Source organism: Pogoniulus pusillus, chromosome 1 (genome assembly GCF_015220805.1).
Source record: "Pogoniulus pusillus isolate bPogPus1 chromosome 1, bPogPus1.pri, whole genome shotgun sequence".
NCBI classification, from domain to species: domain Eukaryota; kingdom Metazoa; phylum Chordata; class Aves; order Piciformes; family Lybiidae; genus Pogoniulus; species Pogoniulus pusillus.
In genome coordinates this window covers 17069912-17092426 of record NC_087264.1, presented here as the reverse complement: position 1 = coordinate 17092426, position 22515 = coordinate 17069912, and the positions used below count along the sequence as shown (strand labels likewise).

The following is a 22515-nucleotide window of genomic DNA, read 5'->3' as shown; positions in this document are numbered from 1 at the left end:
CCACCTGGAGACCAGTGACAAGTGGCGTCACTCAGGGGTCAGTGCTGGCACCAGTGCTGTTTAACATCTTTGTCAGGGATGTGGACACAGGAATCGAGTGCACCCTCAGCAAGTTTGCAGATGACACCAAACTGCGTGGCACAGTTGATTTGATAGAGGGCAGGGATGCCATTCATAGAGACCTGGACAGGGTGGAGAGGTGGGCCCACGCCAGCCTCATGACATTCAGCAAGGCCAAGTGTAAGGTCCTGCACTGGCTTGGTGCAATCCCAAGCACAAATACAGGCAGGGTGGCAAATGGCTGGAGAGTAGCCCTGAGGAAAAGGACCGGGGGGCTGGGTTGATGAAAAGCTCAACATGAGCCAGCAGTGTGCATGTGCAGCCCAGCCAGCAACCGTGACCTGGGCTGTATCAATGAAGCATGGCCAGCAGGGCAAAGGGGGGATTCTGCCCTTTTACTCTGCTCTCCTGAGACCCCACCTGGAGTCTGTGTGCAGTTCTGGAGCCCCCAACACAAGAAGGACATGGAACTGTTAGAGTTCAGAACACTGAAAATATAGTAAAATGCCTGTAAAATGTGGCTGTTTTCAACCCTAGCACTCAGGTCTTTGATGCTTCACATCAGTTAGGTAGATTTTACTTGCAAAATGACTTGGACTTAATTTCCTACTTTTCACAGAGCATGCCTATGCTTGGTCCAGAGCTGGTAGCATGTCTCTGAAGGTGGGTGCATGTGTTCTGTGCCCCTTTCCACTCTTCTCATTGCCTGGGTGCTGCAGGCTGGAGAGGGGGAGGTAGCAGGCCCTAGGCTGGCACACAGGCTGCTGCCAGCTCTGTATCATCAGTGTGTCCAGTGCACACGAAGAGCAGCCCTTTTGCTCTCCTTTTTCTCCAGCTCTTGGTTTTACCATGCTATTAAGTTATTGCCACCCCTTAGGGACAAGCCTGTGAGAAGGCAGAGGGTTCGCATAACTCTGGATCAGTAAAGGAAGCAGCTCAATTAGCATTTCACACGCCTTTTCTTCCCTCTCTTCTTACCTTCCCTGCAGTGGGCATGCTTTCCCCTTAAAGGATTGTCCTGTTTCTGCTCCTTGCCAGCGTTGGCAGGGTGACAGTAGTCGAGTGTGCAAACTTGTGCTATTGTTTCCAGGCCAGGGGGAGTCATGGAGACCCACTAATATGACACAGGAAAATGTTTGCTGATGGCAATTCTATGGGCTTTGTCTAACTCTTTCTCCATCATGACGACTCGATTTAAGTCTCTAACTGTTTGACTACAGATGCAAGAGTACTATCCAACTCCATCCTTTTGTCCGGGTAGTTTGAATGGGTAATTCAGCTTTTGTGTAACTCAATTGAGGGGGCAAACATAAAGACAAGATTCTTGAGCGCTCAAGCTCCCTTTCCATGGATATCTGCACATCTCTTTAGAGATTTGTTCCTTTCCTACCTTTTTCTGACATCATCCTTCCCTTAAAAAAAAATAAAAAAGGAAAGGGAAAAAAAAGGCTCTGATGGGGAACAGTTAAAAGTAGGCTAGCCTAGTTCCCTGTATTACATTGTCCTGTGCCAATGAAGCATGGTTAGTGTCAGCCCCCAGACAGCTTCAGGGAGTGCAGAGAAAAGGTTGTCCGAATTTTACTAACTCATCCTCAGCATTTTCACTTCGGATCATGTCATGTTTTAAAAGAAGGGCCATGATAAGGGTGAAGAGGATATGGAGAATGGTAGAAATGGTGGGGAAATGATTGTATTTATTAGCTGTCTTTCTGTGGCTGTCCCCATGGTGATAATTTGTGATGGCAAAGAATGTGAGGAGGGGAGGCTGATGCCTGATTGGGATGCTTTGTATTTGGCAGAGTGGCTTCTGATTGGCCTGGGAGAGCCCCGAACTCGCTGGAGTCGATATTCATTCAGCTTGCTCAAGTGCTTGCTAAACTGCGTCCAAACAGTGGCGGGCTCTGGCTGCCTCCGCGGAAGCTGGCGGTGTGTAACCTGCCTAACAAGATTAGCAGGGACGGGACCCTTCGCTGCAGCCACGCCGCGGCCGCCAGCACCGGTGAGAAAAGCCGTCAGGCGCTGGGTGAGTACCCGCACTTGCTTACAGGGAGGAGGGAGCAGCCGCCCCGACTTCTTTTCACCTAGGCGCTAATAAGATTAGGCACCAGGCTAGCCGACGTTCGTCAGCCAGTGCTTGTGTCGGTGCGTGTTGGAGCAGCAGCACAGGGCAGCGAGCTGCAGGCAGCGGTGTAGGGCAGCTCCACCGGGAGCTTGCCAGCACAGCGGCAAGCGGATGGAAAACTTGTTTGTGTGCTTGAGAAGTCTGACATGCCGCGTCCTCCCCACCCTCCATTTCCTTGGTGCTGTTTGAGCTGAGGTTTCTTGCTCTCAGGTCTGTCCACTGTGTTCTGCAGGTTTGCCGAGGTTTATCCAACGGTGGATTATAAACTTTTAATGGGAAATTCTGCACGGCATGTCCAGTGAGATGGCATCAGACAGCGAGGTAAAAACCCTACTGAACTTCGTCAACCTGGCCTCCAGTGATATCAAAGCAGCCCTGGATAAATCAGCTCCTTGTCGCCGGTCGGTTGACCACAGAAAATACTTGCAAAAGCAGCTCAAGCGGTTCTCGCAGAAGTACGCTCGGACTCCTCGGTGCCATCCCAGCAAACCCCTTGAGAGTGGCTGGCGCAGGGCAGCTGAGGACCGGGGCCGTGGTCCCCAGCCTGAGACGCCTGACCTCAGTTCCCATGCAGGGGCTGCTGCTGAGAAGATGCTGCAGACATTCGAGGCAGAGGAGAGCCTCGCTGGGGAACAGGTTTTGCAGGAGCAAAATGCAGAGGCCACCAGGCCGGACCAGGTGCCCATGAGGAAGCGACAGCTCCCTGCCTCCTTCTGGGAAGAGCCAAGACCAGCCCAGAGTCTGCCAGCCAGGGCCTTTCCCTCTGGCCCTGAGGGGCTCCCAGCCCCCAGAGACCCTCCTTCCTATGAGGGGAAGAAAAGCAAACAGAGCCCAGATGCTGCCGGCCCAGAGAGCTCCCCTGAGCCTGCCCCACATGCTGGGGAGAAGGACCCTGCTGGGGTCCTCTCAGGCCAGGTGGGTGCGTGGACCTGCTGCCCCTTCCCCTGCCCTGGGCCAGGGGTGTACCAGCCCCCAGGTGCACTTCCCCCCTCGCCCTTCCAAGGGCTGGGTCTATGGAGGAAGAGTGCAGCCACGTTGCCCATGGAGATGCCGCACTTCTGCAAGGAGGCTGACGGCATGGGGCAGAAGCTACACCGACCTGTGGTTTTGAAACCCATCCCCACTAAGCCTACTGTTGCCCCACCAATCTTCAATGTTTTCAGCTATCTTTAGCCAGGGTGCTGTTGGAGGCACGCTGAACACAACAGCTCCTGAGAATAAATCGAAACGCCTGGTCAGGCACCAGTTGTGAGCTGCTGGCAGCGTGGAGTGGCAGGGGGAAGGAGGCCAACAATCTCACCCTCTTCCTCGTGGGCAGCTGGAGTGAATTAGTAATCGTTGTGAAGCAACTTAGACCTCCACTCTCCTCTCAGTACATGGGTGTAAACTGGGAATAAGTCTTACGAAGCCAGTGGCAGGGAGCATGAGGCAAACTAGGGCTCTTTCATTGATGGGCATTGTCTGAGCCACAGTGAGTGGGGCTGCGAGCCATTCATAGCTGCACTTGTAACACCTAGGAGATCTCCTCCATGTGGGAACATCTTTCCAGGGTTGCCCTGTGGCAGTGGCAGCGAAATGAATTTAACCCATTCAAAGGGGTTTTGTATTTTAAAGTAATTCCAGAGAAGTCAAGATATTCAGGTCACTTCCTTTTCTGCCCAAGAGACTGGAAGGACATTATTTAATGTAGAAACTACACTTGTGAATAGATTTAAGGTCTTTTTGTATGTAAATATGGAGATAATTAAAAGAATAAGGGAAGAAAGGAGGTAATTTTATTTTGGTGACTCTGCAGATGCAATCTGTTTATATTTGCCCCACTGGGTAGACACAGGTTTGATTTTGCAACTGGTGGGAGTGACATAAAGCAAAAGTAATTCTTCTGGGTCTGGGAAATTACTTAATGTTAAGCTGGTGCAGATGGACGCAGAATAAATTTCCATGTCAGGAACTGTTTTGTATCAGCAGAACAAATGAGAAACTGTATTAGTTGAATAAAAAAACATAAAATTTGATAAATGAAAAAAAGTGTATAGAGTAGCCTGCCTTGATTTGTGGCTCACAGACATCTTTATTTTGTCTGACTTCAAGATACTAATACAAGACCTGGCTGCAAATGATTTTCCTGGTATCTTCCCAATTATTTTTAACAAATTGATGTTAGAAAAGTTAATAGGGCATTAAAAAAAGATATATTTATCTTAATCCCATAAAGAAAGTGATTCTAAAGCACATAGCATGGGATCTGAAAGATGTAATACTGCAGGACTATGCCTCTATTCAGTTATACTGAAGTAAACTAAACCTGCTTCACTGAATCTAATGGGGACTTCTAGGATTCAATAAGAAATGACCTTGATTGGCTTGGTTTCTGGCTAGTATAGCTCCCTGTGACTTTGGGTATCTCCATAACAGGAAATGTCATGAAAAAAATATTTTATGCATAAAATTTTAATATTTGGATCTCCTGATAGGACTTGGTGCTGTATAATCAGGCTGCAACTTTCAGTAGGATATGAACTACTCTCAGGTTAAAAGTAGTTCATTCTCTCCCCAAACCTCAGAAGTACATCTGGTTGTAATGTGTTAGTCTAGCAGGCCAAAAATAGAAACAGAGATGGCTTTTATTGCTTTCCCTTTGCTACCAGTACTGAATATTGTGGCAAGCCTGTATAGACTGCTCTGACATCAGAGAAAGAAGGAAGTTGCTCTGGTAGCACATGCCTGCAATAACGTGCAGCGACAAAGAGGTGAACTAAGGCTTCAAGACATAAGGCTACCTCTTGATCCAGAAGTGCAAATATGCATATACTTAGGTGTATTTCCCTTTTTCTCTTTAGAAAACAAAACAAAACAACCCCACTCTTAACTGAAATCAGAGGCAGTAACTCCATTTGAGAAAACAGGAGGAGAACTATTGCTTTTCACTTGCAGAGCTGTAGGCAAGGAATTTTTGAGGTTGGAATAGAGGTGCTTTGTCACCCCAATATCTCTTGTGACACTGTTGTAATCCAGATGAAGCTAGATGCTGAACTCGGTCTCAGTCCCTGTTGTCAGTGCAAAGTAACCTTCTTAGCATTGGTTTGGATTTTGTCTGAGTGGCCAGAGCAGGTCATGGAACGAACCATGGTTATTTCAGTGATTGCTCTGGACAAGAATTCCTGCATGAGTTCAGAAAAGACATTTGAAAGTGCTGTGTACTGCAGCAGAATATGTATTTCTATCAACATTAAAATACTTGGCAAAGTGGATAGTCTCTGTAGGAATTTTATTTCTGAAGAAATCCAGAGAAAGAACAGAGTTAAAATTAAGTTTCTACCTTTTGGATATTAATTTCTTTGTTCTATTTTCCTTCATTTAAACTGCTTCTTCTTTAAACATGTGTTGCACATAATACAATAGTATTTTTCCATGTAATGCAATAGCATTTTTTAAAAGTTACAATGAAGGATTGAACCAAATCATTCCAAATTATCTCTTGCACACAGATATTTATGCCATTTACCCTCAGATTTAGGCTCATGTAACTTAAAAAAAAATAAAAATCCTTAAAATCGTTTGTGACATGGAACTACCCTCCCCAGCCCAGGGCAGGCGGTGGCCCGTGCTGTAGCTCTGAACTAGAGCAGCCATAAAGTAAAACACAAATGATCAGAAGACAATTGTTAAGTATATTCAGAATCACTGAATGGGGATGTGTGCGACTCTCCAAAAGGTTTTCAAAGAATAGCAACTCTGTGTCCTCTCCAGCAGTAGTTACTCTTCTCTCATCCCTGAGATTAAGATAAAAATTATTAATTGTTCAAGCTTGGATTAATTCAGACTTTTCCTGGCTGATTGTGTGGTTAGTTGTTCAGTGTTGCTATTCAGGAGATCTGATAGCCCATCAGAATCTATGCGTTTATTCATACTTTGTTTGAAAGATGGAAACGTGACATGTGGGAGTGCTATCTACTGGAACAATGCAAATTGAAACTGTTAAAACCACTATAGTTGTTATGAATAATGGGGAGGGAGAGGTAAAAGTGAAAAAGCTTTCATAGAAAACAAAATTTTTAAAAAAAGTGCACAAGAACATCAAGTGAACTGCAGATGTTGCAGAATAAAACAAAACGTACAGTAACCTGGTCATGAAACATTCCTAGAACGCTTCAATTAAAGCCATCACTTCTGAAGGAGTCTATCTAGCACACTTGTTACAAATGCACCTGAACTACAGATCTGCTTACAAAGCCTGTTTTGCTTGGGTTTGTGGGATTTGTCTTTTCACAGTAACTTCTTAGATAAATGCACATTGAATTGGTGCAGATTCAGTATTGGGCACAAAATGCTGCGTCCATGAGTGGAGAGGTAGTGGGCTCCGTTGTAGGGCAAATAAATGTAAACTGCATGAACCTTACTGTAAAGAGCAGGGACAATGGACTTCAGTAACATTGTAATTACCAGATCCCCCCCTCTAACAGAGTCCTCTCAGTTTCTGGGCACAGTATGTCCTTACAGCAGTTAGATGATGTTCCCGCCAGACTCATGCTCTCCAGCTCAGTGACTCTCCTGCTCAAGACACATGGTTGACAGCAAGCAGGACATGGGTCTCCCATGAGAGACAGAGGTCTCTTGGTTGAAAGAAGGAGGGGACTTTTCTTATTTACTCCACTCAAACCCAGTTTTAAACTTCTCAGAGGAAATTAAATTAAAGCTTATGAGGCAAACACTGTTGGCTCAGGGGAAATTCCCAGCTTGGGATAGCTTAGGAAATCCCACCTCTGCAGTTATACATGCAGTTGGTGATTGTGAAACTTTATCAGCCAGTGGTCTCCAAAGCTGCCACTGCACACCAAACCTGCGCTTCAGTAAGTGGTCTCCATCAAGCTTTGTCTTTATCCATCACCCTCTATGACTCTGCTCTGTTACACTCATTTAATTTCAAGAGGTTTTCTCCTACTTTTTATTAAGTAAGACCCAGACCTTCACTGCTCAATCCTATAAGATGTGAGAGGCACAAACACTACAGGTGATTTTCTATGTGTCATACTGTTTCTTGTCAATACAGGGCCTTTGTTGGTAAATCTGTCTAAAGACTTCCTGCTCCCCATTCCTTTCCCTCCACCCACTGTTTTTCCAAGAGACAAAGGGGTAGAGTGTAAACTGGTACTAATGCATGTCACTGGATGGCATTTCAGCAGTGGAAGAATCTCACCTGACTTTTCAAAGCTTTGCAAGAAGATCACTGTTCAGTGTGAATTGAAACTTGGCTCTTCAATTACTTTTGCATTTGGAAAAGGCACAGCTATGAATACAGTGCCTGTAGCTGCAACTAATTCTTCTTCTGATTATATCCTAAGTGTTGAAGATATCTCACAAAAAAAAAAAAAAAAAAATCAAATCACAAAAACTGACCTTATGTGCCCAGACAGAGTTGTATGTGTGCAACACACTTCAGCCCTGTGTTAAGATATAAAACTCTACACAAACAAAACTCAGTGCAATGCACTTTCCCTACTTGTATTTCTGTCTGATTCCATAGATGGCAATCCAGGCCAACAAACAAAATCAAATCTGTCAGGTCTCTGTTGGGGAATCCAAACAAACCATAATGCACAGCTCTTTGTCACCTAAGGTAATGATAAGTATACTTCTAGCATAAGATCTGTAAAGATGTAGCTCCAAATTTAGGCTCTTCCATTCATACTTTAGGTGCCAACTCGGGAATGAGGCATTCATGAAATCAGTTCAACAAGTCACACCTGTCAACTGAGCTGTGGTCACTGTCAATAACAGTTCATGGGCTCCTTGGCCTCCCCAGCTGTGAGGGAATGTGACTTGTTAAAAACTTCAATGAAAGAATTTCACGGACAATTATAGTGGTTCAGCTGATAGATGGTAACTTGTTAAGCTGCCATCAATCAGTTGTGGATCTGAGCTGTAAATAGGTGACCTAATTTTCAAAAAAGATGAGATAACTTTCATCAGTGTCTAAGGGACCTAACAGATACTTCAAACTTCCAGAGTCAGGCAATTCAGGGCTAAATCCTAAGACTTTTATTCTGTCTCAGTAATATTTTAAACCACATTTAGTCCCATTGGCTTAAGTGGAACTACACCTGGCACAAGCAACTTGGCATTGTTTGAACACCTGAATAAGGATGTAGAAGCCTAATTCTAGGTGTTTGCTTGTTTGCATAAGCCTCTAAGTCTGACTTTCATAATTTTGAAATAGTTTTCTTCCAGTGATGGTATTGTTATAACCACAGAAATCCAAGGAAGTAGGAAAGGCTGGATTTTGAAGGAACAGGTGAAGTCTGTTTAGCAGTGTTACCTCTCCCTACACAGTTTGTCTTTTTCCTTCACTTTCTGTTCCTGCTTCTCTAGGGCTTTGTTTTGTTCTGACACTATCTCTGTGACAGAGTAACTCTACTGTTTACAGTGCAGCTATTTCTAATTTACACTGAAAAAAATAAGAGTTAAGAGTTGCTTTCAAATTCCCAGTCTAGGAAGTTCTCTCAATCAGAATTTCACCTACTTACTGCAATACAATGCAAATAGAACTGTGTTCACTACATGCAAATACAATTCTTACATCCTTCTTAAATAAACTTTTCATTGACTTTTAAAGGAATTATGATTTCTGGACTTCAGTCTATAAAAATGTTCAGAGATGTGAATGTTTAGAAATCAAGTACTCAGTAAGAAAGATCCCAAAAATGAAAGTAAAAGTGTAAGCAAGAATGGTACCAAGTTATTGGAGAATTACCAACCAGCACACTTAGAAATCCAAACACCACTATAGAAACTAAAGCAAAAATCTCAGTCAGTGAAGGAAAGGTGATTATTTTCCTAAACATTTTGACTCTTGACAATTTCTGAATTGCGATCATAGCAAGGATGCTGAACTCCATCACACACCAGAATACCACTGACTTCCTCACTGGTACTTGCTTTAACACTGCACATTTTTCAGCATTGGTTTTAGTTTCTTGTTCTTTGCAGACCAAACTGAGGTGAATGTGTTTTCTCCTGGAAAACTGACAGACCAGTGTATAGCTTTCTGTCTCCTCCTTTTTCTTCTCACTCGTGCTTCAGAAGCATATTTCTTTTAGATTAGTCATTGGAGGGCACCTGACCAAGCCAGCAGCAATTCCTCCCACTGTGCATGATGTGCACCCCTGCCATGCTGATGACACTGAGTGCCATGCTGGGCAGCTGCTGCATGTCCAGTGCACCTAGGGTCACTGTGTGTAATCATGCTGTAAGTATCGAATCAGTCTGTCTGGGAGAGGCAAGGTGTCAAGAAGCTTAATGCGGTTCCTTCCAACCAGGCGTCGTACCTTGATGCGGCAAAGATGGGAAAGAGGTCGTGGGGGCTCTGAAAGACAGGCAGGTCAGAAATGTGAGCAAAACAGGTTTAAACTTTAAAGTGACAGCTTAGTTTGGCCACACCAGTGGCAAGAGGAAAACAGGAGAAAGAAGAATGAAAGAAAAGGGGACTTTCTTGTAACAGAGGGATGATATGTTTGGCACTGGGGGCAGCTCACCTACTCTGAGGCATAGGGAAGGAATTGGAGCTGGAGAATGGGGTGCTGAAAAAAAATGTAATATGTACCAAATTGAACTCAGTGCCAGAAAACTAGTTCTGATCATGCCTGTGATAAACTTTGCATCCTAGGGGAAAGGATATCTAGGAAAGCAGGTTATTAGTAAAGGCTTTAAAGCCACTGGTGCCTGCTGGGCAGCTGCGGAGATGGTTGTGCTGCTACCTGCCCTGATCTAACTGCACTGCAAGTACAGGCCTGCCTGCGCTGGCATTGCTCATTCCCAGTTGAGCAGATCCACAGCTGGTGTACATTTAACATCAGTCAGTGACACCACAGCAGTTTCTAGTGCTTCATATCTGGTCCAAAATACAATTCAGTCTCAGTAGGGAAATCCTATTGAGTATAAAGGATGAATATCCAAGAGGAGATGATGACTAAGGTTTTGAATCCCACAGTGGGACTATTTGTGCCAGATTCTCCCCTGGGTGATCATACCTGCTTTCTCTTTAATGACAGCCCAGTCCTCATAGCTGTCAATGTGCTCCTTGAGTCTGGAACAGAGCTGCACATTCCCCACGTAATCCAGCAGAACATCGATGATTGGCCCAGCCCAGCGACTTATCTCTGGAGTAGACACCATTTCACAAAACTTCAATGAAAAACAGATTGCCTATAGTCAGTGGGGTGTGAGTGCACCTGTAGAAACTGCAACAATTGCAACAGCCCTTATGGCTTTGCTTGTCCCATGCTTCTACCAGTTGCAATGGAAATCACATTTCCCTTCAGACAATGTCAGCTAAAGCCTTTTCCTTTTGCAACAGAGAGTAGAATCTCCTCTTTACAACCACAGCGGGACACAAAACCATGAAGAAGGCCTAACCTTGAAGTATGGGCAGGATACTGAATTGTTTACAGGGTTCAAAGATCCAAAGTCCACAGAAGCAGGAAGGAAGAGGAGCTTTGCCTCAAGACAGTGACAGAGCTGCAGAAACATCCATGTAGCCCAGGACACTGTGACCCAGCACACTGACTGGGAAGGGATTTGTGGGGCAGCTGTGTCCAAAGAACACATTAAGCTTAACCTAGGGGGAGATGATGAAAGTGTTGAAAGAATCAAGGGACATGCAAACATGAATGACACTGTTGTGGGAGTTTACTGCAGGCCACCAAACCAAGAAGAAACTGTTGAGAGGCCTTCTACGGACAACTGGATGTATCCTCAAGATTGAGTGCTCTGGTGCTCGTGGGTGATTTCCATCACTCTGATGTTAATTGGAAAGACCACACAGCCAAACATAAATAGTCTAAAAGGTTCCTGCCGTGCACTGATGACAAGTTTCTCCTGCAAGTTGTTGAAGAACAAACAAGGAGAAGTGTGATGCTGGACCTTGTGTTAACAAACAATGAAGGACTGGTTGTAGATATTAAGGTCGGCAAAAATCTTTGCTGTAGTGACCACAACATTTAGAGTTTGGTGTCACTACAGAAAGAAGCAGGGTGATAAGTAAAATTTCAGCCCTGGACTTTCAAAGAGGACTAAGTCAGCTCTCTTAAACTCTACTTAGAAGTATCCAGTGGACTAGGGCTTTAGAAGGAAAGGCCCAAGAGAGTTGTTTAATACTCAAACATTACCTCCTCCAGGCTCAAAAAATTCTATTCCCCAGTCTCTGGAAGCAACAGAGCAGAACTGGAGAGAAGAGTACACTCCACTAGTCAGTCAGGACTGGGTTAGAGATCACTTGTGCCAGCTTAAGACACACAAATCCACAGGCCCCAATGGGGTGCATCCACAGTCAATGATTCTATATAAATATCTGAGGGTGGGTGTCAAGTGGATGGGGCCAGTCTCTTTTCACGGGTCAGCAGCAATAAGACAAGGAGCAATGGCTGCAAATTGGAACACGGAAGGTTTCACCTCATTATGAGGAGAAACTTCTTTGCAGTAAGGGTGACAGAGCACTGGAACAGGCTGCCCAGAGAGGTTGGGGAGCTTCCTTCTCTGGAGAATTTCAAAACCTGCCTGGATGCATTCCTGTGCAAACTACCCTAGGGGATCTTGCCTTGGCAGGGAGGTCAGACTCGATTATCTCTGGAAGTCCCTTCCAACCTCTAAAGTTCTGTGAGACACAGAATAGATCTTCAGAATACCAAAGGACTGACCAAGAATGGGTAACAGTAGGGAAGATATTTGAGTATGGTCTTTTATGACAACACAGTAGTACTCCCCCATGAGCTTCCAGTTCAGCCAAGTACTTAAGCTCATTCTAAGCAGGCAGAAAGAAGCAGCTAAACAGAGAGGAGCTCAGCTTAAGTAAGGAGGCCCAGCCAGCACCCGTGGGTGATGTTAGAGTGACTATCAAGACTAATCCTGCCAAACTGGGGGGCCACCAGGCCCCCCAGCCTTTGTCCCAATCCCTTTCACCCACTGTGCACCATGGGCACTCACCAGTGGCAACAGGAGAGGGATCCCTCTGCCCAGTTGGGCATTCTGAGGCTTCTGCCTTTCCTGGGGCTGATTAAAAAGGGAAGTGGGCAGGGAGGGCAAAGTGGTCACACCTGGGGTGGGAGGAGACTCCAACAGAACGCAGGTGCTCTGGGTTTGGGGGAAAACAGGGGAAAATGCAGCGTGGGATGGGAAAGGAGTGAAAAGGGGAGATGATGCTGAAAGGAGGGAGATGGAGAGGAAAAGGATGGAGATGAAAAGAGAAAGATGGGGGAAAGGAGGAAGATGAGGGGAAATGATGGAGAAGAAAGGAAGGAGATGGGGGAGAAGTGGGGTAAAATAATAAAAGCGAAGGGCTTAGGGGACAAGGGAGATTCTGGAGTGCACAGTACCTCCTGCATTTGGGGAACAAATGCCTTACTAGAAACAAATCTGGATATGTTTCTGCATGGTCAAATCCCAGGAAATTTTACCTCCTCATAAGAGAACTAACCTGGGTCTGATACAGAGGCATCTTCATTACTTAGTCTTGGATTGGGCAAATTTTCTGTTGCCTCCAGTGCAAGCTACAGAGTACTCAGGGCCATTGTATGGAGGGCTGCTTATGGAGATACTGACGAACAGACTAAAAAATCTGACTTTTAGCAGTTCCATTTGAATAAAGCAGTGACTTCCCTTCCCTCTTCAATCTAAATATGTACCAGACAGTCATCTATTTCTGTCAGGCTGCTGCATATGATGACGATATCTGTGGATTTATCTGCATGTGAGCAGTATGAAACGTTAGTGTGAATTAAATCATGCTGAGTGGATAGGAACTCAGGCACAGCCCAACTGAATAATGGTGTCTTAAGCATCGTCTGTCAGCTTAGTCACTGAAACTGCCTGCAGCCTCCAAGACCGCCACAATCAGGGAATAAAAACAAAATATCAGCTTAAAGATCTTTCAGTTTAAGCTCCTCCCCCCCCTCCTTTTTTAAATTGAGCATCGCTATGTAAAGTTTCCCAGGAAAACTAGATCCAGTAATGTCAGGAGTATCCCAGCAGATAACCCAGTTTCCTAGCTGTATTACTTATAGAAAGCTCAGATTATAATATCTGGCTTTAATGTATATGTCACTGCCACAGAGTTTCCACAGGACATGCAAAATGAGGATCTGCACTACTGCCTCGAAGCAGTAACTCCACTCTGACAGAGTTTAAATGAGGACATGTGTAGGGCAACAAAACACTGATGTCATTGCTCTCCTCTTCTTGGCTCCACCAGAGACCTTGCCTTCTTTTTTCTCTCTTCCCTATTCACAGTCTCAGTCTACAAAAAACGTTTTCTGAAATAAAAAAAAAGTTCCAAAACGTGTTGCAGGAAACGAAGCACAGCAAAATGATAGAAAATAAAGCAAACCTGCAACTCCAGGCAATGGGATTGGCTCTGAGCCTGCAGTGTCAGCAGGCCGCTGAATGCCCTATGGTGGCAGCAGGGTACTTTACTCCCCACATAGAATCATAGAATCATAGAATCAACCAGGTTGGAAGAGACCTCCAAGATCATCCAGTCCAACCTATCACCCATCCCTACCCAATCAACTAGACCATGGCACTAAGTGCCTCATCCAGTCTTTTCTCTGTAATCTTAGGTGAGAAAATAAAACAAGCAGATCTTAGTTGTGGAAAAGAACATATAGTTTGATACGGGTTGGGATGGGCTGCCAGGGAGGTGGTGGAGTCACTGTCCCTGGAGGTGTTCATGAAAAGCCTGGATGAGGCACTTAGTGCCATGGTCTAGTTGACTGGCTAGGGCTGGGTGCTAGGTTGGACTGGATGATCTTGGAGGTCTCTTCCAACCTGGTTGATTCTATGATTCTATAAGATTCTGTGTACTTCAGAATACAGACTGTATCACAACTGCATCATGAAGCTACAGCACATAAGCCTTACTTTTATTAGCTAAATTCCTCCTAGCAATAAGGAGCAAATTTAAAATACTACTGGAGGGAAGGCATTGCTTTTTTTTCCCTGTATGCATTTTTTTTGCCCCTCACCAATGTCTCTTTAGGCACAGATATAACTTTAGACAGCTTTTGCTACCTCTGCTTCATGGGATGTTGCCACTGAGGTGATGACTCTCTGAGTGAACTAATATTTTGTTAGAAACTAAAACTAGTTCTAGGTGATGTCCAGACAGAAATAATGTGAGTAAGGAAAAAGAGGAGCATTTCAGAGTGCCTAGGACACCGTAGAGGGCTAAAGACAAGCCCTCTCTTCTTGCCTTGAAATTCCAGCCCTTTGTTCACTCTACATGCTAACAAATCAAGGTTCAAGAATGAGAGATGATACATTTTTGTTAGTTTTTCTTTGACAAAAATGTGTTATCTTGCAGCAATTCTGCTGAGACAAACACTCTCAATGAGAAAGCTCTCTTTGGGATAAGTGATTCTTCCGATGGAAGTCCTCTTTCTAAAATTTCTTTGTGATTGTTTCCCAGACATGTTACTGGAAAGTGAAGCCTTTTGGAAGACAAGACCAACTCAAAGGTCATGATTTCCTAGGATCTTTTGGTGGCTTCCTTTATTCTTTCCATCACCAAAGAGCATTTATTGGTGACCATCTCTTTGGGCCAAATGACACTTTCTTTTGAATCCTTCAAAGGTACACTTAAACTAGGTAGAAGCTGAATCATTTCTTCCCAAATTATTTGCAAAACTTCCTTTCTGTGTTGCATGTTGAATTACAGAATCACAGAATGTTAGCAGTTGGAAGGGATCTTGAAAGATCATCTATCCCAGCCCTCCTGCCAGAGCAGGATCACCTGTACCAGATCACACAGGAATGCATCCAGGTGAGGTTTGAATATCTCCGGAGAGGGAGACTCCAGTTTTGGTTTGGAGATTTTGTTTGAGCTATATTAGAAGAAGTCAACATACAGAGATCAGGAAAAGATACAGTCTGAGACCCTGTAAAGTCCTGTAAGGGTCTAAGAGTCTAATTCCATCACAATAGAAGCTAAGCCCAGCTGTGCTTTGGAAAGGGCTGCAAAGATACATATATAAAATGTGGCTATCTAAAATCTGTGAGTGGCTTTGAAAATATGAAGTCATGGAACTAAATCTCCCAATCTTTTTGGAAAATTTCAAATATAATGGACAGCCATATACCTAATATAACTACTTATGCTCTCTCTCAAGGGCTGTTTATCCAATAGACTCAGAAACAGCATGTATTTACATTCACTAGTTTACTCTGAAGGTCTGGGCCCCTCAATTCAAGAAAGATGTTGAGGTGCTGGAGCATGTCCAGAGAAGGACAACAAAGCTGGTGAAGGGCCTGGAACACAAACCCTATGAGGAGAGGCTGAGGGAGCTGGGCCTGTTTAGCCTGGAGAAGAGGAGGCTCAGGGGTGATCTTATTACTGTCTACAACTACCTGAAAGCACATTGTAGCCAGGTGGGGGGGTGGCCTCTTCTCCCAGGCAACCAGCAATAGAACAAGGGGACACAGTCTCAAGTTGTGCCAGGGGGAGTATAGTCTGGATGTTAGGAGGAAGTTGTTGTCAGAGAGAGTGATTGGCATTGGAATGGGCTGCCCAGGAAGGTGGTGGAGTCACCATCCCTGGAGGTGTTCAAGAAACCACTGGATAAGGCACTTCGTGCCATGGTGTAGTTGACTGGCTAGGTCTGGGTGCTAGGCTGGACTGGATGATCTTGGAGTTCTCTTCCAACCTGGTTGATTCTATGATTCTCTCTGAAAGTGAAGGACTAGACATTTTTAACGTAACCAGGAGATAACTTCTGCATCAGACAAACCCAAATATTACACAGCTAATAAAATAAGCAGATTTGTACTGTCCATATGGTACCTCCCATATTCTTCCACCCACATAACACTGCCTTTCATGAATCCCGGCACCTCAGGTCGTGGGGAAAAGAATGCTGTAGATCCGACTGCAAGGCTGTCAAGATGGCTGTAATTCACAGCAAATTCAAGCTAGGGCCATAGAAGCTGTTGCCTATCATCATTCTGCCATTGAACGTGGACTTGGAACGTTCACAGACTCTTACTGAGCCTTTTTCTTTCTGTAAATTAAGTAGGAATAAAGTAATCTTTCACAGAAAAGCTGGGGAAAAAATACATTTATATTATTGAGATACATGGGTAGGAGATGCCCTCAGAAGTACTGTAGGTGGACTAGGCAGTGCTTACCTGCACTACGGTTGGCTCCTTGGAGAGCTGAGGTTCGTTAAGTCTGTCCCGTCTGTAATTTAATGCAGGATGTGGTCCATTTCCGTACTGACACTCAAAACAGGAACTTGCATCACATCCCAGATCCAGGAGATATTTCAGCACGGAAAGGTACTTCATAGAAAACATGATGGTGGCTGGAAATGTGGTGGGATGGCTCGTTATATAAGCATCAATATTTGCTCCGTGGTCAAGAAGCAGCTTCATGGTCTTCAAGCAGCCGTGGCGGATGGATATGAGCAATGGGTTAATGAGGTCGACATTGGGGTTGGCTCCAGCCTGCAGCAGGAGCTCTGTGGCATAGATGTTGTTGTTAAAAACAGCGAAATAGAGCGGAGTGGTGCGCCTGTCCTCATAAAGGCAGGAGCGTTCATCAGAGAGGGTGGTGTTGACATCGTAGCCAGCGTCAATCAGCTCTTCCAGGATGTCGTCGTTGTTGCGTTCAGCCGCAAAGTGCAGTGGGCTGATGCCGCTGCGCTTGATGCGGGTGCGGCTGGTCACGGGGATCAGCATGGAGACAATCCTGCCAGGTGGAGAGTCAGGGAATGGTGGTGAGCTCTAGGGGATCAAGAAGATCTACAACCATAGAGCAAAGTGTAGCTGTATGGTTGTAACCATAAGAAAGAGCCTGCTCCCTTGGGTATAGGAATTGCTCTTTCACAGCCCAGCTGGCAGACAGACAGGATCTCCTAGGTGTTCTGCATCTTCACTGTGCTCTGGGTAGGACTGGAGCAACAGGGGCGCAGCCTCTGGGCTATGGTGCCAGCAGAGAGGCTGTATCTCCCCACATCCATTGGGATTGCTTGGCACCAAACCTTTCTCTGCAGGACTTAGCTAGAATAAACTACACATCTTCTTCCCAGGCCTCCTTGAGCAATTTTACAATTCAGTTATTGCCCTGGATTGATCCACAGCCCTCACTGTGTGGCTTTTGGCTGTGGCAAATCCACAGGGCTGTCAACATCCATCCCAGATCACAGGGAGCAAAAAATATAATTAGGAGAGGGCATAAAAAGAAATAAATACACTTTCCAGACGTGTTCCCATGCTTTAGCCCAGGGAGAAAAAATGTACAGCCAAGTCTCTAACCCCAGTAGTCAAAGATTGCTCTTGGAACGTGTGATGTGACCTTAAACACAGCAACATACACCAAGGTGTTATCATTATGTAATAGAAAAGTTCAAGTGTATGATGTACAGGAGTTCTGCAGTCACAAATCCACAACCAGTTTAATGTCTCCATAGGTGTCGTTGGACACACATGATCAGCCCCTTGGGTTAAACCCTCATTTCCTGCTCATGGAGTTGGCTTGGTTTAGCCAAAGGCACTATGTTGATTCCATACATGCAGACAAGTCAGCTTAAGCCATTTCCAGAAAGAGAAATGGAACTTCCAACCTGAGTCTGCCTCCTGTCTCAGGAAATCCCCTTGCTCACTACATGATGCTTGTGGAGAGAGGGATATCTAAAAAGGGACTTGTGGGAGGCAGCAAGCTAAGCACACCTCTCACTCTTTCTTCTCCCGTGCAGATTCCTCTGTCTAACAGTCAGTAGGTTTCTTAACACAGAAGCATGTAAAGATCAGTTTCCTAGAATGTAGCAGGTCTCCTTTAAACTGCTGCATACCTTCAGCTTGACTACAATGGCTGGCCCCAGCACTGGGCCTTCAAATATATATTTACATAGTGAATTAACCCAAATATAAGCTAGTCTCAGGAACACATTTGTCCATGATGCACTGAATGATCATGTGAAAGACTGAGCTTCAACACTTCCAGGAGCTGAAATAAGAGCTGAAGATACATAACACTTTACAGGGTCATGTTCCTATTTACAAGATGGACTGTTGATGTCTCCAGGTTACTTCTACATCTTATTTTAAAACAAAAAGACTTCTAAAATGATGTAAACATCTTGAGGAATTAAGCATGGAGTTGTTTTGATCCAAGCAACTTTGCTGATCTTCTAGCACTGTAAGGCTCGCCAGGGAGCAGGAGGTTTTGGTGCTGGTGAGCTGGCAACTTCTCATCATTAGCAAATGTTCTGTAAAAGCCATAATAACAAAAAGGGCACAGAGTACTGAGAGGACACCATGCCAAGTATCAGCATTAGTCATCCCATGATCAACTGTTTTGAAGATTTAAGGATCTGTTTTGTTCTTTCTTTCCAGCATACGTGCTTCAGCCAGCTTTTCACATCTGACTTAAAGAGGCACTGCATCATTTCTGTCTGCAAGAGGAACGCGAACCTCATCACAGGGCTGCCACACCGGGTTCTGTATCCAAATGCTGCTATGCCCTAGATCTCAGTACATTCCCTGTAGCCCAGGTTTATTTTGGGAGGAAAAGCAAGAAGCATGAAATTCTTATCAGGGTTCAGTTTTGTGGTTTGAATCTGTCTCTGTTTCTCATACTCCAAAGCAGATTGGTTCAGTAATACAGTGCCTCCAACTCTTTGTTTCCCACCTGTCTAGAGGAAAAAGCATCCCAAGTTATGGCAGCCAAGGCCAGACAAACCAGGCCACACTCCACGTCTGTCACAGGGCTGAGCTTCATGTGCCATTTCAAAATGGTGCTGAGTTTCCACTTATCCCTGACACCTGCTTCTGTGATTTCTATTTGTGAGAAATGATATGGAGGAGGCGGAACATCCTTTGTTTGAGTGTGCCAAGAGTTTACTGACTTCTGTTTGCTTAATGAATCTGCCCTTCCTTCACAAAGTCTTCCCTTCAAGCATCTCAGTTCTGAGGGGGAAGGAGTTAAACCACTGCTTGTGATTGCCTACAGCTGATGAGATGACCCTTATGAATTTCAGGTCAATATTGGCAAGGTGTCATTTAAAATAAACAAACATCAAGCAACAAGAGTTGACAGTTGAGCCTTGGGACCACAGTCTCAGCTTTTTGATGGTAGGGAGCCTCCATGCTCTGGCAAAACGTTGAAGCACAAAATTCCTGCAGAATTACGTGTTAAATCTGCAGGAATACAAAGAGGTCACCCTGAAGGGTGTTATTTTACTGAATACCAAAGGAATTAAGAATGATCAGCCAGTTGGGCTAAAGCTTTGTCATTTAAATAAATATTTATAAAAGATTTTTTTTCTTTGTTTCTTCACTTAGTTTGCAGCAGTTTTGAACAAAATTTGTGCTCAGTCTTTTACAAGTGAAGCAACTCAGTGCTTGGGCTGGATTCTTGTCTCATATATGTGAGATCTGAAGCAGGTCCTTTCTTTTATAACTTGAGGATGGACTTGGGTTGCAGATTGTTCCATGTAGGTTTTGTTCCAGGTCAGGAGAGAATAAGATTCAGAGAGCCGATCCATTTGTGCTTTCAGATGAACTTCTTTGAAAATGGGCAACTGGAGATGGGTTCTGTCTCTGGCACACTTCTCATAGAAACTGTGTTTGTTATCAAGAAAATGCCTTTGTAACTCAAACCCCAGAGAAAATGCTGAGTCGTGCCTGTGTTAGTCTATGCAGACTACTCATGTACATGCTGTAAGCTGTTAGATAAATTCTCCTCTAGAATGCACAGCTTGCACAAAGAGGCAAGTCTACCCCAGCTACAGAAAATTTTAACTTCAAGTCTATTCAAGTGGCATAAAAAGCTTTGGGTTTCCAAAGCAGAGGTAAACTCTAGAGTAAAAGATGCTATGGGACAGTGTAGTGATGCAAAGATTTTAATTGCTCAGACAGTGAAATATATAACAATTTGCTCTAGCAGTTGTCTGCTAAGCTAGTTTTATTATTCAGAAACAATCTTTGCAGCTGGATATGCACTCTCTTGGCTACTGCTGGAAGGATTTTGACAGAAAATGCCAGAAGAGTTCACTACAGTTACCAACAGAATCTGTCAATGCAAGATGTGGCTGTCCTGCAAAAATAGGTATGGGCCACTCACCCGTCCAGCAGGGAGAAGTTAAAGGCAGGAGCTAAAACATGCCCTAGAATCAGAAGTAAATGCTATGGAGGTCAGGTTCAGAAGCATGCTGAGTATGTCCCATGTCTTGGAAGAGATAGTTAAACATTACACACACGACAGTATAACAATCCCATCCCTAGACAGCATCTTTCCAATTGATGTCCTTCATTATATGACGTTGGAGTATTTTTCCCCTTCCTATAAACTGCTTCGAAGGACTGGTAAGTCTACCCAGGACTCAAAGAGATCATTGAGTCCAACTCTCCTACCAGAGCAGGACCAGCTCAGGTCACAGAGGAATGCATCCAGATGAGCCTTGAAAGTTTCCAGAGAAGGAGACTCCACAACCTGTCTGGGGAGCCTGTTTCCAGTGCTCTGTGGCTTTTACAGTAAAGTTCCCCCTTGTGTTAAGGTGGAACCTCCTGTGCTGCAGCTTACATCCATTGCTCCTTGTCCTATCACAGGGTAAAAGTGAGCAAAGCCTGTCCCCCCGCTCCTGACCCCCAGCCCTCAGATATTTATAAACATTTATTCAATCCCATCTCAGTCTTCTCCAGACTAAAAAGCCCCAGGTCTCTCATCCTCTCTTCATAAGGCAGTTTTCCAGACCCCTAATCATCCTCGTAGCCCTCTGCTGGACCTTCTCCAGCAGATCCCTGTCCCTCTTAAACTGGGAAGCCCAAAACTGAACACAGTATTCAAGATGAGGTCTCACCAGGGCACAGTAGAGGGGGAAGAGAACCTCCCTTGATCTGCTGGACACACTCTTCTTAATACACCCCAGGATCTCATTGGCCTTCTTGGCCACAAGGGCACATTGCTGTGCCATGGTTAACTTGTTAGCCACCAACACTCCCAGGTCCCTCTCCACGGGGCTACTCTCCAGAAAATCACCTCCCAACCTGTACTGGTGCAGGACTCTGCACTTGTCCTTGTTGGACCTTACTTGGTTCCTCTGTGCCCATCTATTAATTACTTTTCTCACTGCCTAAAGAATGTGCTCAGCTCTATCTTAAACACATTTCATTTCAGAAACAAACTATTGCATCTCTGTGTACTTGTATGTTACATTTAAGAGTAATTTACTGTCTAATAAAGTATATTTTCCAGACCATGAGTAATTCTTGTACTTCTTTCTGAAGGCTTTCCAATTTCCTGAAAGGTTTCTGAAAGGGAGGATACAAGCACTGGACACTGCATTCTAGCAGCAATCTCACTAATGCCCCAGAGAGACATTTAACCACTTCCTCCTATCAGTATCTGAATTGTTGTTAATAAAACCTGCATAGATCAGAGATGAGTGCAGCATATTCTGCTTGTGCAGAAAAGTCACTGTGGGCTCATGTAGGAAAATTATTTTAAACTATGTAGCAGTAGCTATTGAGGTCTAACACCACAACCCCTTCACACACAGATGCTTTTTAATTCCATCTCAATGATATGTTGTGGAGCTCAGTTTAAGCTACTTCCAAGACATCTGATGTTATTCAGCTGTAATAGGTGATATGTTGGCAAAGGTAAAGGAATCTTGCTCCTCACATTCCTGCCCAGCCTATCCCAACTGTGCTAGTTTGAGCCTAGCTGGGATATTTTAGTGAGAGGAATTAGATTATAGGCTGTGAAAAGGAAACAGTGGTGATGTCTACTTCACTCATTGGCTTGCTGAGATGTATAAAAACAAGAACATAAATATAGATAAGGGAGTTGTTCTTGGGATCTGGGCTGCATGCGCTTCTCTCTCTCACTTGCTGCCTAACTAATAAGTCTGCTTCCTAACCCCCCTGGCCGATTCTCCAAACTCAGCTTGAACATAAGGCAAAGCCTGGGACAGGGTGGAGGGGTGGAGAGGAGGTAGAAAGGTGGATGGGAGCCCTGCTTGGGGTCTCTGATTTCTGGGAGGGCTGTTGTATTTCTGTATTACTTTTAAACTTGTATATTTCTGTATATAGCTGTAAATACTGTAAATATCTGCTTGTATATTGTGCTAAGCTGTAAATATAAAGCTTCATTCTTTAATTTCCAGATCAGCTGAGTCTAGTCTGGGTGATTTTCTTAAGTGAGGGAAGGTGGGTAACACCCAAACCATCACACCACCTGTAAACACACTCTTCAGTTCATAATTTTCAACCCAAGCTCTGCAAGTGGAACATTTTGTTCTCAGATTGCAGGTCCTTTGCTCACAATGCTCAGGATTAGATCTGAG

General features: G+C 44.5%; 2 protein-coding genes across 2 annotated transcripts in view; one reads left to right on the top strand and one right to left on the bottom strand.

Moving 5' to 3' along the window:
• The first annotated feature begins 1996 nt into the window (after nucleotides 1–1996).
• FAM181A (family with sequence similarity 181 member A) lies at nucleotides 1997–4823 on the top strand. Its single transcript, XM_064142435.1, has 2 exons — nucleotides 1997–2083; nucleotides 2415–4823. The coding sequence occupies exon 2, from the start codon at nucleotides 2474–2476 to the stop codon at nucleotides 3353–3355; it is 882 nt and encodes a 293-aa protein (XP_063998505.1). The 5' UTR covers nucleotides 1997–2083; nucleotides 2415–2473; the 3' UTR covers nucleotides 3356–4823.
• ASB2 (ankyrin repeat and SOCS box containing 2) overlaps nucleotides 4745–22515 on the bottom strand; it is a 29437-nt gene continuing 11666 nt past the window's right edge. The window contains exons 7-9 of the mRNA XM_064142422.1: nucleotides 16355–16916; nucleotides 10210–10363; nucleotides 4745–9545 (exon numbers count right to left, since the gene is read on the bottom strand). Coding sequence (XP_063998492.1) covers nucleotides 9409–9545; nucleotides 10210–10363; nucleotides 16355–16916 — 853 coding nt within the window. The 3' untranslated portion in view covers nucleotides 4745–9408. The remainder of the gene's footprint in view (nucleotides 9546–10209; nucleotides 10364–16354; nucleotides 16917–22515) is intronic.